At 37.6% G+C, this 18,163-nt stretch overlaps 1 protein-coding gene across 1 annotated transcript in view; it reads right to left on the minus strand.

Moving 5' to 3' along the window:
- Positions 1 to 17,894, minus strand: part of LOC131051198 (5'-methylthioadenosine nucleosidase) — an 89,923-nt gene extending 72,029 nt beyond the window's left edge. The window contains exons 1-2 of the mRNA XM_057985594.1: positions 17,567 to 17,894; positions 17,101 to 17,164 (exon numbers count right to left, since the gene is read on the minus strand). Of these exons, the coding sequence (XP_057841577.1) occupies positions 17,101 to 17,164; positions 17,567 to 17,660 (158 nt within the window). The 5' untranslated portion in view covers positions 17,661 to 17,894. The remainder of the gene's footprint in view (positions 1 to 17,100; positions 17,165 to 17,566) is intronic.
- Positions 17,895 to 18,163: the final 269 nt, after the last annotated feature.

Consider the following 18,163-nt stretch of genomic DNA (forward strand, 5'->3'; position numbering starts at 1 on the left):
AGGTGATGGATCGCTCCTATCCCTCAGTCAGGGACCAGGGCGATGAGGTTTGTATTTTTTTTTTATCTTCAAAATTTGGCGCTCAAACAAATATTTTTGAATTTATTTAGATGCTAAAAAATCGATAACTTGGAAAATTCAATTAAATTAGCATTTAAATATTGCGCTTGATATTTATTAATTATTTTTTGCCTTTGTAAAAAAATCGAATTTGATAATTTAAATAATAAAGGCATTTAATAATTAATTATTAATTAATTAAAAAATTAAATAGAGCGCTTGGTATTTATTTGTTTTATGAAGGTCGGCCCTTGTTATTTATTTAAAAAATCATTTAAATTGTCTTATTTTATAAAAGTCGGCCTAAGTGAATTGGTGGTGTAAGCGCTTATAAAGGGTGGTGAAGATTGTTATTTTCACATTACCATTTTATCATTCAAGTGCGATTTGAGGAAGACAAAGGAGTAGTGCGAATTGTGTGTTAGAGGTGCGAATTTCATTTCAAGCAAAGGAAGGCGCTAATATCATCAAAGGAGTGCGAACTTAGTTTCCACTTGAGCGAACTTGCCAAGGACATTGAAGATCACGTCAAGGACATATCAAAGGTGGCGAAGTTCCTAATTTGAACAAGAGATCACGTTGAGGCCATCTAATATCAATTTTCCCTAGGCGAATTTTCTTCATTTTGCATTCTAGAGTTAGCTCTCAAGAGAGGTATGGCGATATGGATTTATTGTTTTGATTTTGAACGTTGATCGTCATAGCTTAAATTTTGAATTTTGAAATTTTGAATTCCAGTAGCCCAATTGTTTTTTAGGAAATAATAACTCAAGGATTTATTATGAAGTTTCCTAAAAATTAATTTAATCTATGCTATTCATTGCAAAATCATGTTACTAATTTTGAAATGTTGTGTAGGCATCAAATGGAGATCTCGTCAAGAAAAATCAAGCCGGATCAAGGACGGTCTTCGCCGGGACGATCAAGCCAGGACAGGGGCGACCTCTTTCAATCCAGCGTTCCAAGGCGAGGTACATCATCATCTTGCACATCAAGGACACAAGGAGTTAGAACAAGAGTTAATTAAAGATAGCCTCTCAACGACATCAAATTGAATATGTAGCAAGCTACAAGTGTCAGATGAGGTGGCATCCCAGTCATCACTCCTCCAGTCAGTGTGGTCCACCTCAGCATGTCCAGATTCAATGTACCTAACTCATGGAAGGTGGCACAAACTCCGATGTACCTACCCCGGCTATCCATTAGTCGATTTTTTCTAGAGAGGACATGTGTCCAAGCAATACAATTTTATCATTGGTCAAGCGTTAAATGTTATGTAATGGTTGTAACAAACCCTAATTAGGGTTTTCATTGTTGAATCTTGGCCATTGATCTCGAATTGATCTAAGCCATCAAATTGTATTGTGGGCACTATATAAGCCCAGGCATTTCATTTGTAAAGGCTAATTTTTTAGCAATAAGGAGAGAGAGAGTTGTAAATAATAGAAAGCAGTTAGTAGATAGAGAGTAGTTAGAAGTTGATAGAATAGCAATTAGAGTAGAATAGGAGGACAAGGCAAGAAATTGTTGCCATTGATTGTAAACAAACTCCATTTTCATTGAAGTAATGGTGAAGTGTGTCGTTTCTTGCAATTTGCATGGTTTCTTGTTGAGTCTTCAATCCTAGATGGTAGATGATTAGATGAATGGAGGAAATGCGATTGATTAATGGTGGAATTCGTATATCCATACTACTAGCAGTTTGTTGATTGCAGACTTGCCTTGTGTAGTCAACTGGAATCATTCAGCTTAAGCTCAATTTCAATTTGTCGCTTCTTCATTGATATGCATCAACTTGATGGTGTCTATGCCTGCGGTGATGATTTGAACATCATAAAGCTTCCCTTAGAAGATCGCACTAGCCTTGTGGAGATGGTCCATTGATGTCAAAACAAGACCTAGTTAGAGTTTCATCAAAAATCAAATCATTGCTCCTACATTCTTAGTATTAGGATTAGATCTTCTCTTCGCCCTCATCCTTTTTCCATTTTTTCAAATCTAAGCCAGTAAGAGCCTGTGTTCCAACTAAGCAGATCGGAAGTTCAATCATCAGATGTAAGTCCCCTTGTGATTCCAGCAAATCACATCATACCACTGGAGTTTATCCACACGTAGAGACCCTACCAAAAGAACATTGGAGTCATCCTAACTGATCCTTCATGCGAATCTTCAGCAGTTAGAGACTTTATTCAAGAGAGGATAAGATGCCTTTAGGTATTTTATTCTGTGTATGATGGTGTACAAAATACACGTCAACAAGCACCCAGGATGAATTTCCTTCAAATTTCATCCAACAGTCCTGAAAATTGAGATGTGAATTTGTTTGCAATATTACAATGAACAACCTCAGAATGTGCAGGCAAGGGGTTTTGTACTTGAATGCATGATCACTCTTGAACTGAAATAGGAATGTCAAAACATGAAATTGGATGATCAAATGAAGATAGGCATCCCCTTGATAAGCCTTTGCAAATTGGGCCCTTGGATCCTAAATTTCCCTTCAAATATTTAAAAATACTCTTTTTTATTTTTATTTTTTTAAGTATTTACAAATACTTTTATTTTATTACTAGTTAAAAATGCCTTTTATTTTAATCACAATAATATTATTAAGTTGCCCTTAAAATTAGATATTATTGGGCCCAGCTTAAATATTATTAATTATTTTAACCCAAAAAAGGCAAAACAACATTGTGCAGTTGGAAGAAGCTGGAATGTCAAATATGTAGGGCTTGCATGCTAAATGAGAGCTGTGTAAACAAGGGAAATTTTTCTTGGCTCGCTCTTGAGAAAAATAAGTTGGACTTGCATGGGAGTACAAAACAAGTTGTTCAAGGAATGCCTCCAAGGACCAGTCCAGATTGGTTTTCTTTTTAGTTTGGTTCATGTGATGCACCTAATAGTCAATCAAAGTGACAAGTCGCCATGTTTTGATTCAGCATGTTTGGAGGATAAAGGTTTTGGGGGGATTCTTCATGTTGAGAATCTTCATCTTGTTCTCTGTGTTGAGAAACTTTTGGGATCTGTTGATGTGTTTTTTATGCACATAACAATACAAAATAAATTACCAAAGTAATTTACCCTCTCTTGAACAAAATCACCTCAGATGCTAAGGATGAGATCAACTAATGTGATTCCAAGGTTTCTACATGTCAGGTCTTGACGAGTGGGTAAGTTCAGTGGTTGATGTGAATTGCTGTGTTTCACTTTGGGGACTTACGCAAATGTTTGGATTATCATGAATGATGCGGAATAGGTGTGCTGATAACTTCAGATTTATCAATAAGGCTCTGGATTTACTTCTTACTAAAAAAAGGGGGAAAAAGAATAGGGTTCAGGAAATCTATTCTAATCCTAGGAATGTAGGAAATGGTGAATGGATTTAGTGGAATCAAACCAGGCAAGGTCTCACAATCAGGTATTGACACAAGCTTAGTGCAATCATCTAAGGTATACTTAATGATTTTCAAACTATTACCATCAAACGAAGACACCATCCAAGTTGATGCTTGTCAACGGACGCGTAATAGTTGAAGTTATGCTTACTCAAACTCCAGTTGACCACACAAGGCGCACTTACTAGCGGAAAGAGGCTAGTGGTATGGATTAAGGATTCCACACAAATATACTCAACAAATCTTCCATTCAATCTAACATACATGAAAATAAATTCTAATCTAAATTCTAATCTAACTTGGAGGAATTGAGAACCATGAATGCAAATACAACACTTGAAGAGCAAAATCACCAACAATTGAACAATGATTAGGATTCAAATAGCTGTAGCATATACCAACAATTCTACAAAAACTCTCTCTTACAAGTGAGAGACAAAGGGGCATATATAGAGTCTCTTACAAAATGGATGGCCCAGATTGATCTAAGATCAATGGTCGAGATCATGCCAACAAAACCCTAGAATTGCCCTAATTAGGGTTACATCAAAAATGGTGCCACCAACATATGGCCCAATAGAAAGATACCTAGTCATCATATAGAGAATCTTCTAGAAGATTCCTCCCTGCATCTCTCTCTCTCTTAGCATACTCCAAGAATCTAGCCAAAACTGAATTTAACTCCTCCATGGAAATGCTAGGCAAGGTATCCTGCTGTAAATCAATCACATCCAATGAATCCGAGCAAGCATTCAAAGTGTTCTCCCATTCAGGTATGAGCTTCTGCGAATTATGAACATGAATCAACAAAGAGACCAAGTCATCTATCTGACTCTTCTGCAAAGGGTCCAACTGGCAAAAATACATAAATTTTATCTTGTCTCTTAATTCGGCTAAGTGTAAACCACTAGCATCACTAACATCAACACCCAATAATTCCTCAATCGAGGCAAGGATTTTCATCTGAATGTCCTGAATTAATCCTTCCATCTCCATACAACTCGATTGAGCGTTCTCATAAGCGGATTTCTTCAAAGCTAGTGCACAATACCAGCCATGGAAATTATATATGTCTCCACTGTGCACAATGTTCTCGCTGACCAAAATGGAATTAGGAACCTTCTTCAATGCCAGAAGGCGTGGAATGGTCTTCTCTTGGATAGGCCGGAATTCTTCCCAAACTCCCTCCAAATACTGGATTCTGAATACAAGCGTTGTTGTCTTCTCATATGCTTGGACAAACTGAGTAAGGAAATCATCTGCCTGCCTTCTTGTGCTTTCAATCCACTTTTCCACCTCGGAGTGTGTACCTCTCGCTACCTCGCAGTGTGAATGTATTCCATGGTCAACTGCAATAGGGGAAATAAGGGTGGGATCCCCACGCCTTGTCGCTGCAATATACTCTATGAGTCTAATATTTTCTTCTTTGTACCTTTCATTCTCCGCAATCGCTGTGTCTAACTTGGCATTGATTGCTTGGAGGTTGTCACCAATCTCCTGAAATTCCTGCCCTGCGGATGGACGACCAAGGGCAACTGAAGTGATCTGGAAATCCATGGGAGTAGCAGTGTCCACTGTCACGCCTGCTCTAGGAACAGCAATCTGCGCAATCCGCATTCCTGTCTCATCTCTAGCTATGTGCGACAAAATCTCCGCTCTCTTGGGCTCTTTCTTCTTAGCACTCCTAACTAGGTAGTCATCAATATCCTCAATAGGCTGTACTTCTATCATTTGTTTACTTTTTTCCATACTCTTCCTCAACCATTCAGGAATAGCGGTCATCTCCATACCATCATCAAGACATATTTCTTGATCAAGGTCCTTCAGTGCCGAGATAACTTCATCATTATCATCAGGATTATTCCTGGTCCAATCATATACATCATTTCCCAAACTAACTTCCAAAAGGACAATAGGGGATCCCGGCTGGTCATCATTCTCATTAGGAGGTGCAGATGTTGTTGTGGCATGAAATTCCTGAGTATTCTCTGGTAGTATCACTGTGTTGGAACACTACTGAGTCTCCTTATTCTGTTATGTTACTTTAATCACTTCGATTGATGAGACACTGGGAGGGGGTGAAGGAATGATAGTCTTTTGTTTCTTCTTCACATCCTCAATCTTCTTCTCTCTAGCCTTGACTTCTCCATGCATGTTCTTCCTTCTTTTGGGAGCTTGACTCTCTTCGTCTGCATGAATCCTGACATCACTGACAGTCCTCTGATTATCCTCGGAAGTAGACTCTTCCGTCTTCATCCTCTCATAAGTGAAGGGAACACCCATGTCAACTAATCTGTTCATCTGCATATCTACCCATGTGCGGGAGAAATTCAAGACTTCTCTCATCAATATATTCAGATCAGTCTCCTCTGACTCTGACCAATTTGGCAATAGGATTGCCTTCTTCATTTCATTCTCATAATGTGGGTGTGTATGATCTCTATCATCCAATACCTGATCAGGGATGAGGAAAAGTCCACACTTCCTCATGAAATCCACTGACATTCTGGACCACATTTTTCTCTTTACTGCTTGTTCATCCATTAAGTTAGACCAATAATCCTCTATGTCAACCTTGTGAGTGAACTTCTCTCCTCTGATCCTTCCGACCTTCTTGTCTAGATCAAATCTTTCTCTTTTCTTGTAGGTAGCAAATCTGTAGAAAGCAATCTCCTCACCTGCAGTGCTGGCAGCTATGGCGGGTTGGCAGACCTCTAACGTCTTCCCAACTGAAATAGGGAATGTCATTCCTGTCCTGTGCTTCTCTCTCTAGATAACATCGAACTCTAGAAACTGTCTTACGACTTCCAACAATATCATTCTGTCAGTAGGATACCTAGGAAGCCTGTAGGGTTCAGATTGAAACCCATGAATCCTGAGGTATGTGAAAGTGGGAAACTGTATATACCACGATCCATATTTCTCTATTAACTCTGTTGCCTCCTTGGACAATCTTCTGTGGATTCCGCCCTGCAGCATCCGTGTGATGTACATAGTGAATGCATCATTCACTCTTTTATAGTCTTCAATTCTGTGCATACTCAACTGGGGGTAGCATTCATAACTCTTAAACTGTCCTTGCCCATTCCCGACTTCACCTTTGCATATTAATCCTCTGTATGAAACAAACCGTGCAAGTAGGTACACCAGGTAAGAAGTCATGGCGAATGACTTGGACCTCTCTACATTCCTCAACTGAAAATCCAGATTGTCGCTTATGATCTTAGACCAATTCACTAGTGTCCCTTTAAGACAATCCTGGATGAAGTAGAACATCCATCCATGAAATATTGCTCCCTGCGGCATTCTCATCACTCTGTTGAACAGGAATATCAAATCACTATATTCCTCCTTAAAATCTACGCACATAAGTGTCTTGGGAGCCTTGGAATGATGATTTCTAGGTTCAATCATCCATTCTTTATTAATTAAACTCTTGCATACACCCATCTTCTTCGTGTATCTGTCTGCATAATCTTCCTTGGTCACATCCTTCATGTCTGTACTGCGTGGAATTCCGAATACCTCAGCAATGGCATCCTCAGCAAGGTAGGCGATGACAACACCCTTCGGACTCTTGATCATTCTTGTGAGCGGATCGTAACATCGTGCACACTCCAGGATCAACTCACTGCACTGTATGGATTGTGGAAACCCAGCGGCATGGAAAATGCCACTCTTCGTAATATTCGCATATGCTGGAGAAGGAACCTGATCTCTGGATCCGAACATCCGACGCTGCATCTGGTCGAAGTCCAGGAAATGCATGTTGGTATCAGTGATCTCCCTCCATCTGGATGAAATCTTGAACTCTGGATAAAATCCAATCTCCAACGTCTTCAGCAGCTCTTTCCTTTCCTTGTATCCTGACTTCGACATCGCACCTGTACGAAACTGGAAGTTAGTCCTGGGATAAAAATAAATACTTGTAATAAAATTCCTGACTTTCTAGAGATTTAGCTAGTTTAGAGCATGAAGTCAGGAAAATAATCCATACACTTGGTAAATTTTAGCAATTACGTTCAATGTGTGACAACACTAAGGCATGGAAGCCTTCCATAAAAATTCATTTATACCTCCTTACGCTTAGAAAATATGCAAGCAAAGAATGCAAAGGAGTATACCGGATTGATGATGACTTAGGAAAGGTGTGAAAGGTTGTGTTTTCACACAATGAATGTCTGAAGACACCTTCCGCAGTCAACAATGGAGGTCAAAATTCTGAAGACAACCAGCAAATTCAGACTTTCAAAATATGTTGTAATCTTCAAAATGTGCATAAAATCAATAGAAATCAGTTTTATTGATGAAAACAATCATTTTCTGGAATGTAAGTATGGCTGGTAAAAATTAGTTTTCTAAGGACAAGTCTGAAAATCGAACACTTCAAACTTACCAGCACCTTGCAAAGTGGTTTAAATCCCTGAAAATGATGAAAAATGGCTTAGGAAACAGCCCTAAGCAAATTCGCCAAAATTGGTTAGGTGGCTGGAGATGAAATTTCTGAGGACAACCGCCTAACAATGGAGTTTCAGACCTGCAACAGCGATAAAATGGTCTAAAAAGTGCACAGAAAACTCCACAAAATGTCTCCAAATGCTAAATATTTAAGTTAGAATTGGCTGGGCAATAAAAACTTAAGTCTGAAAATTAATGGCAGCCATTAATGGAGGTCAAAATCTGAAGCAAACCTCAGATCTGAAGCGAATCAGCAGGCTGGAAATGATGACAGCCAACAAACATGAATGAAAAATCCACCAAAATGTGGCCTCCAAGCAAAATCGAAATTTTCCCAAGTCTAGCACTAAAATGGAAATCTGAAAATTGATGCCAATGGTAGCTCGGATCTGCAATAATGGAGGATGGCAATAATCTGGAAAAATCGCCCAAGTTGGGATTGAAAACCCCAAACACAAAAATTTGCCTGCCTTAGCAAAAAATCGAAATTTTCAAAATTCTGAAAATTGTTGTTAATGGCAGCAATCTGCAGAAATGAAGGTCTGAACAGCAAGCAACAATGGTGGAGGAAAAATCGCCCAAGGTCTCCAAACACAAATTCGCCAACTTTCACCAAAAAATGCTAAATTTGGAAAAAATCGCCAAACTTAGCAAAATCGAAAATCTGAAACTGGACTTTAATGGCAGCCAAGAGGAATAAATCAGCAAGCTGGAAAAAATGGAGGAAAATAAATCCTCAATCCCACACTTCACAAAAATGCCTTGCTAAAAAAATTCGCCCAACTTGAAAAAATCGCTCTCATGGAGACACCTGGCAGAAATAATAATAAAATAATGCTGAAGTTCCTCTCATATACTTGCTTTCAGCTCCAACTTTCACCACACAAGCAATGTGGGATAAAAAAAACACTTGTATAAATACTTGCTTGGTGAAACCCTAACTTGCTTCTAGAAGATTCAAACATTTAATAATTATTGCAAGTTATTAAATTTGCTTTTAAATTTTAAATAATCATTTAATAATTATTTAAAAGCAATCAAAATGGGGCTTTTATTTAAAATATTGCAATTTAAATCCAAAATAAAGCCTCCAGGGGAAAATCGCTATAGGTTGAGATTAAAAAATCCCTTCAAAAAACGCTTAAGTGTCAAAATTTGCCCCATAGGGGAAATTCGACCCATGCTTGGATAAAAATCCATGCAAAAAAATCATCAAAATGCACATAAATCACCCTCCAGGGGAAAATCGATAGGAGTTTGGACAAAAATCCAGACAAAATTGCACTCAATTTGCAAAAATCACCCCCCAGGGGAAATTCGATGGGTGTCTGGACAAAAATCCACACTCAAAAATCACTTAACTTGAAAAAATACCTCCCTGGTGGAAATTCGACCTCAGTCTGGACAAAAATCCGGACTCAAAAACTCTTAATAATGTTCCCAGTGGAAAATCGATCCCTGTCTGGACAAAAATCCTTACAAAAATGCTTAGGGGAAAATCGATCCCTGTCTGGATAAAAATCCGGACAAAAATCCTAACTTAGTTGTCACAAAAATCCTGGTGGAAAAACGACCCAGGCATAGAATTATCCTTGCACTCCAATCCGCACTCCCAGGGGAAATTCGATGGGTGTCTGGATAAATCCTGACACTTAGCCAAATTTTAGCATTCCCAGGGGAAAATCACTCCAGGTGTGGATAAACAGTGGGGGAAATTAGTGGCCAGTATGGATTCCAGGGGAAACCCATGTGTAGTATGGATTTTGAGTGGGGGAATGGGTTGGGTAGTCTGGAATGTGAGGGGAAAATCACCTTTAGCATGGATTTTGACCCTTTAACCCTTGGAATATGGATTTCCCTTAGGATTTCAACATTTTAACCACTCAAAATTACTCAGCGACTTTAAATTTAACTGGACTTAGACTAATTTTCCAAAAATATGAGCGAAACGCCAGGAAAATGTTGGAATAAAGTGCGAAACCAACTTAAATATTACCTTAGGAGTGAGAAAACAACTCCAAAAGGTCTGTGAATATCTTAGCACTTTAAAATTATTGATGCGCGTGTTTAAAAACACGTTAACGTTCAAATGCTCAAACACCTAGCAAAACTTAGGATCATTAAAAAAATATCATCTTTTGCAACTTGATCCTAACACTTCAAAAACCCTAGACGGCACTAGGCATGATCAAAACTCTGAGACTCGGGCACGGAAAACACAAAATTGCCCACTAAGCAACCAAAACCCTAACCTAACGACGCAAGAAGCTAGCAAAGAGGGGGTCCTCGTTAGCAATGGGGCGATGTGTGAAAAGGTCACAACAGGACCAAAAGCCTTGTGGTTGGGGAGTTGAGATCCAAAAACTCAGATGTAGTTGAAATTTGGACATGTCATTCCAGCCCGCAGCATATTGCCAAGGAGCCAAAAGGTGAAGTTCATCATTAAATCAACATGCAGGGATATTTCAGCACATTAGCCAGTTTGTTTCATACTTATGGATGTTTTGGGATGGTATGGGACATCTCAGAATCTTTATAAGGCCACTAGCAAATGAGAGAACCGCTGAGATTGACTTAGCTCATTTGGGGTCCCAAAGATGCAGTCAAGATTCAAGGCTAAAAAGAATGTGAAGATGGAATCATAAGTGGGATCTTATTGCATATTTGGATAGATCTCAAAGAAAAGTGCAAGTACAAAATAACTGCATCTATGTTGAAGTCCATGCAAAATTTATTGCCTCTGGAAGGTGTAGACAAAATCAGGTAAATAATGCATTTACTGATAAACGGGGCAAATGTATACAATTTGGGTGAACCAGCCCGAGAGATGGTAAATGAAAAGTTTTGAGTCAAATTCTGAAGTAACATTCCATTTTTTGCTTCCACCATGGCAATTGGCTTTTTAATTTCTATGTTTAGGAGCCTTGTTGGAGGTCTTTTATTGTACACTGCGTTCTGACAGTAATTTCAACAGCTTGTTTCAGCCAACCCAAGGAATAGTTTGGGATGCTTCTTCATTTCTAACCAAAGCTCTTCCACTAGATTTTGAGAAATTAAATTTGCCTGAGAACAAGTATCAAAAAGTGCATCTACTTTCCTACCTTTCAGCTATACCTTGACATAGAATAATTTGGTGGACTCATCCTCACCTTGAGCATCATCTTGAACCATGTTTGCACCTTTCTGCATAGTTGCTAAAGAGATTCTATCATCTGTATCCAAGTTACATTCAATTTCTTTCAGCCTATGAGAAGTGGCAGCACTCTTATTCCTCTTTAACTTGTTGAAGGGATGAAACTCCGTGTGCAACTTCCAACAATCCTCTTCATTATGACCCTCCTTGTCACAATGTTTAAAAAATCTTTTTCATTTCTCCTTTGTTGCTATTCTTCATAGTGATGCTAGCAGATTTCTTAAACTTCCACTTGTTCAACCCTTGTTAGAATCTTTACCTTCCTACCTTTCATTTTACCCTGCTGCTTATCCTTATATTCACTGGATTTCTTCTTTTTCATCTCCAAATAATGGGCCTGCACACTGGCCTTATCAATATTTTGAGGTTTGGCCATTAGAACAGTGCTACAAAGATGCCTTACAAGCCTCCAATGTACTTCATTAGCATATCTCAGTCCATCACATGGATACCAAGTTGAAGCATGGAATTCACCTGTATAGTCTTGAAATACTTTTCCCTTGTCACTGACAAAAGAAGTGTTGTTGAATTTCTTTATCTTTCCTTAAAATCTTTGCAATTCGAGATTGAAGGGGCCTTTCTCATGTGCAATGACGTTGCATGTGCTTCATTCCATGTTAAGGCACGTCCAAATAGCTTCAAACAGGCAAAAGAAATCTGTTGTTGAGGATTTAGATTGTGTAGGCTAAAGTAGGCCTCCATTTGGGAGACTCGTTGATCCAACCTCTCTACATTTACTTCCCCATCAAATGGTTGCATCTCTATTTTTGCTTCATCTTTAAACAGAAGGTTGTTAGCACTATTTGAGTTTCAACATGTCCATGCATGGTCTTTGGTTGCTCTTCTTCTTCTAGGGTCTTTTGAATGCCCAACTTCTGAGTTATGACCATTAGAACAATCTCAAGCAAATATCTCATTACAATATGTCAAGAAATGATGGCAATATCAGCTTCTAGTGTCCAAATATTTTCTCTAGCTTATCCACACCCTTATCACCATCATGTGCCATCCTCCTTTGTAATTGATTCGACCTCCGAGCATCAATTTCGAGCTCAAATTCTCTTAAATCCCCACTTCAAGTAGATTATGTAAGGGCCATTAAACTGAAAACCCACCAAAAATGCGATGAACACCAACCCACAGGTGTTTCAGACCTGCTCCAGTACCAATCTGATCAGTAAACTGATCAAGTACTCCTAATCAGCTCACCATTTACAGATTTTATCAATGTTATCACTCCAAAAAACCACCAAACAAGCAAAAGAGTGGGTAAACGTTCCTCAAACTTGGGCCTGTCATACAGTTGCATCTAAACATCATCAAGAATCAAAGGAAACATACAAACATTAATAACGAAAAAACCATGTCAATGACAGAGACAAAAATTTTGACCAAGAGAAAACCTGACGAGGAGAAAACTCCAGTTGAGGGGCAAATACAATGGCATCTCCACTATGCAACCAATCAGGAACAGTCAATACAACGTACAAAAGGTCTGAACATGACATAAGAAGCTCATCAACACATATCAAGAGCTCCCAAGCACATCAATGTGCTGCTCTACTCCAATACCCTACTCCAATGGTGTCTTTCAAAGCAAACTCCCTCCTTACAATGAGGAAAATGAATGCTGAACCATATGTAGACATCCAAACATGCTTAAATAAGTGCCCATACATTTCCCAAGGTTTGAGGCACACAAAACAGTGCTTGGAAGTGGAAATGAATAGTGTTAACCTTCAAATTCCATGCTCAGCACACACACAAACGAGTTTGCTGGTTCTCAATGATGTGTTTGCTGCTTCATAATGCATTCACCCCAGCAGATGGCTTTTCACTGGGGCAAACATGTGTTTGTCACCTGTGTAAGCAGCGAACTTGCCAAAAGTACAAAATATCAAGTTTTTCCAGCCTGCATGCAAGTCCATCTTCTTCCTTAGAATGCTCCAGATCTTCTTGATTCTTCATCACCCTGCATACAAGTCCCCTCTATGCCAAAACCTACAAAAACCAGCTTATTCACATGCAAGAACTCCTTGGCTAGTCTTTCTTGACCAAAATGTAGAAAAACCCACATTACAATCACAATCAAGATCCAATTTTTAGATCAAATGGAATGATTAAAGATGAAAGGGTAGTGGCCTAGTCAGTTTTAAAAGGACTTGGTGCCAAAACATAGTTCAAGCAAAATCATTTCATGAGGGTCTTGTCCATGTGGTATAAGGCATAGTTGGAGCAATTTGATTATTATAGAAGATTAATAGACTAGCATCAATGCTATTAAGAAAGGTTTTGGTCCCAGCTAGCAAATAAAGAAAGTTATCCAAGACATCGGATCTCTTCTACTATATTACAATAGCAGAGAACACAAACATATTATATGGCATAGTAACTGTGCAGCAGATTAACTAGCTAATAAAGAGGTTGGTTCCATTTCTGAACAAAACAAACATTTTCAATTTTTCATTGTGTGATAATCCTTTTCCTAGATCCCCATATCTATCCTTGTAAAAAGGACATGCCTAGTCCTTGAGATGTTTAATGGTGGTTTTTATAATTTCTACCTTTGATGTGGCCATTTGATATGAGTAATTGGTCCAACCTTGCCTTATTCCTAGAACAAGACCCTTATAAAGGAGATTCACATATAGAATCAATGCTATTTTAAAAGGCTTTAGTGTTAGGATTAAGGTTTAAGGTTTTTGGATGGAAAAAAAAGTCAAAATATGTCCATTTTGTTACTAGGTACGCATGGGTACACCAGGTACGTACCAAGACACCCAGTTACATACCCAAGTGTAGTGCCAAGCGAACCCATAACCGGTATGGGTGCGATAGGCCTTAAGGGTGTACCCAGTAACTTAGTTAAAATGCAATAACAATAAATGCAAACATATTAGATAAAATAGTAGATAACTATAGCAGATTACCTAGCTGATAAAGGGATTGATCAATTGCTGAGAAATCATTGTGAGACCACCCTTTGCCTAAACTCCCATCTCTCTCCTCTTATAAGAGGACATGGGTGGCCCCCAAGAACTTGATGGGTGGTCACACCAGTGTTCTTACTGAACAGCTTCTGTGGAAGTATCAGATCCATCTTCACAGTTATCTGATTCAGCCAGCTAGTTCAATGATTCATCAAGGAGTAACAGCTTTGTCAACTGTAATATCCTCTTCCCTCTTACCCATTCTATTTTGTGGCAATTTTTTGGGTCAAGATTTTTGTGATAGGCTGATAGCATCTATTAACCAATTAGACAATCAGGCTTACAATGACTTCGGGAGGTTGCAATGAGATTTCAGTCTATCCTATTACATAGCTGCTAATGGTTTCTAGTTTCAGCTTCTGTTTAGTGAAATTGTATTTCTTTGACTGTGAGAGAAAAAATATGAATCCTCTTATTTCTTCTGGATTCGATTGTGTATGCAATTTTTTTGATGATAAAAAATTGCATACACGATCTAATCCAGAAGAAATAAGAGAATTACAGCATGGATTGTGGAAATCTCATAGCTTTAAAATATGAATCCCCACCACAAACTGGGTGATGTATGGAACCAGATCAACTATGTGAATTCTGCCAACTATTTACAAGTCTCCTTTTCTTTCATCTTCTGTCTATAAAGAAATGTTATTAAATGATGCTATGAGCTATCAATATAATAAGATCAATGTTAGTAAAAAACACTTTTGCTAGTTGATTGTTTCATGGAATTAGTTATTTACTCTGATCTCTACTCAGCTGCTTGTTTCATTTTTCCTCTACTGTAGGATGGGTTTCCCCAGGCACAAACCCCCTACTTTTAATTTTATACTTACAGAAAAAGGGATATGTGTGCAAAACATTTATATTCAGTCTACAATAGACAATCCATAATCCATAAACAATTATTTTCTATGGCCATGGCATGAAAAGCCTCAAAATATGATTGAATGATTGGACTCGATAACGTTTCCAGCACGGTAATACTAATGAAAGTAAAATTTGTCTATAAACACAAATCATGTATGGTTTCCACCACTAATTTATAGAAAAAAATTGGAACTATTACTGTAAGAACCTTCTCATGAGAGAAAATCTGGAAGAAATGTAACCTCAAATTTTATGAATGAAAATCAATTTTTTCACTTCTTGTTTGTCCTCCTGCAAACTCAGAACACAATAATAAGACATAGTGATAGAATGAAGCTCACAGAAAGAACATCAATTGTTTGACTAGTGTCTTACTGGGGTATGGTGCTGAGAAATGGCTAATGCCTTGGTAAGGTGCAGCCCTAGGACTATAGGAGCTATTGGAGAGCAGCAGGACCTTGTTGAAAGCATTTACTGCAGGAGTCCAGACATCAGAATTATTGAAGACTATGATAGGCAGGCTTGCAAGTAGCAAAGGTCAAAGACTGAAAAGCATGGAAATTATTTGACAAAAGCTTTGTCTTATCGTATTTTGAAACTGCAGTCACTGTTGTAAAAATATAATAGGCTTAGTGATTAATAACATTGAGATTTGTAAGCCTTGGTGAAACACTGAGATGTGTCAGTATCCTCACGTAGTTGCACCTCATTCTGATTTTTTGTTGTTTATCAGGGCAGAGAACTAGTAAACAACTAGAGCTTACCAATTAAAAAAGCACAAGCCAGCTATTTGAAAATAAAAGCATAGAAAATCTTCTCCATTAAATGCTTCATCACATACAGACCTTTATTTGCATGTATCATCAAATCACATCGGGCTTAAAAAGAAGGGGTCCTCAAAACCCTGATTACTAGAGCTTTTAAGATTTGTGAAGATGAGCATATTAAACAAAACCTTTACACCTTCTTTTGGTATTGAAAAGAAATGGTTATAATGGTAAACATCATGCCAGGACTTTCAAACAGGAAAGACAAAATCATGAGAAATGTCAGACTGTGAATCATGCATGAGGGATTCCAGCAGCTTTCTTTTCCTGCTTTGAGGGCATCCCCAATAAGATACCAAGAATTATGAAAAAAAGAGCATAAATCCTATTTTTGTTCCCCATAATAAGCTGAAAGAATTGCTCAAGTCTTCCAAGAATTGACTAGAAGCAAACCAAAAATGTGATATTGAATTTATTTATTTTATGAGAGAACACAGATCAGTGAAACTGGTCATTCTATATTTACTAGGATTAAAGAGCAGGATTCTGATATGAAAAAATGACTGGGTTATCAAGTCAGCTTTTACAGAGCACAGATTTTATAGTATTATACCAATCAATTTGTATTAAAACAGCATAGGCTCTCAAAAGATGGCTTAAGGAAATTATGAAGATTAGCAAGAATGCTCATAATCTGAAAAGGGATGAAGGATTAAGGCCAATCATGAAGACTAATCATCAATAAATTAAAATCAGTACAAAATTGTTGTAAGATAGAAATTGGTAGCAATTGTTATTTCATTCAATATTTTGCAATATCTATGAAGTGCTAATCATTCATTAATAAATGGGGGTTAACAATTGTTTTGCACGTGATTATATTTAATTATCTTTATATTGCAAAATGGCGTCAACATAACAGAGTTATGTATAAAGAGCTTTAATCTACAACCTATATATATTTAATTATCTTTATATTGCAAAATGGCGTCAACATAACAGAGTTATGTATAAAGAGCTTTAATCTACAACCTATATACATATTTTTCTCTTAAAAATGGATCACGGAGCATGATCCATAATGTTGATTACAAAACTTCCTACGGGTTCCTTCTAAAACCTTGTTTTCTTATTGAAAGACTATTCAATTTCCACATAAAAAATTGATCCAGAAAATGCATTAGGGCTAAATATATACTGCGCCTAAGCCCACAAACCGAGTGAGATGCCTAAATTGACAAAAAGTTGGACTGACAAAGGAATATCTACACTTAAGTTTAAACATTTTTTTTGTCGTATACGGCTGCATCACAGGACATTACGTAATAAAATTGTCTCAAACCAGACGGTGATAAAACTCTCAAACTTACGGTGAATCTTGGTCCTCCGAAAGATTAAACTTGCTGACTAAAGGAAGCGCCTCTGCTTGCATTGCTGACCAACAAAATCCAAATAAAAATTGTTAGTACTTGTATACAGAGATTTTTTTTTAAATCATTATGCTTGGCTGATGTAAAACATTTCTCTTCAGAGTAAATATAAGAGACATTTCTTTACTAGAAAGACATCGTCGGCAACAAAACTCTATACCAAAATCTCTGCAAATTGCAAAGTCTCGGGTTCTGATCACATAACCATTTTAAATTAAACAATATATAGATCATTTGTTATCTGGATAATATTAATAGAATGCCTTTATTAGATAAAAACACATCCTCATATGTTTTATTAAATAAATTTTAAAAATCATAAAGATTGTCACTAAGATGCTGTAGATTGTGAGACCTAGGGTTTTGAGCATGAAAAATAGTATAAAAGATTTTCATTACCACATACCGATTACTATGAGAAGGCTCGAAACAGGACGCTCCTCTTGTTGCTCCTGAGGGTCAGTTGGCACGGTTTGCGTTGGATCTTTTGAAGGCACCATCACTGATCCAACACACGCTGTTTACAGGTCGCAGTTTCGATTCTCTCGGGGTTTGAATGGTTTCGTTTTCCTTCCAACACACAGCAGAGTCCTATTCTTCGGGCCTGTGTCACAGTTTAAATTCGAGTCTTCCGGGATGCTTTTATACTTTTTTTATACGATAAAATTGACCAATAAAATCTTGCATCAAAACTTGTGCACCAATATTGTGGGCCTGGGACCCACGAAAAATTTAGTGGGATTTGTTAAACAGTGTTCGTGACCAATGGAGCTCCACCACATTGTGGCCTATTTAGGGGGCTTAGGTTGACTGGTAGAAAGAGAATGTCACATCTTCAATAATAAAAAAATCTTGGTTATTGCTAATTATATGGAATATATATAAATATATATGAGCAAATTAAATAAGTATACTAAATAATTAATTTAGATTAATAAGAGATCAAATTGATAAATTGAATCGATATCAATACACACTGATAATTAAGTTGTGGTGGTGTTGT

Source organism: Cryptomeria japonica, chromosome 5 (assembly GCF_030272615.1).
Source record: "Cryptomeria japonica chromosome 5, Sugi_1.0, whole genome shotgun sequence".
Taxonomy (NCBI): domain Eukaryota; kingdom Viridiplantae; phylum Streptophyta; class Pinopsida; order Cupressales; family Cupressaceae; genus Cryptomeria; species Cryptomeria japonica.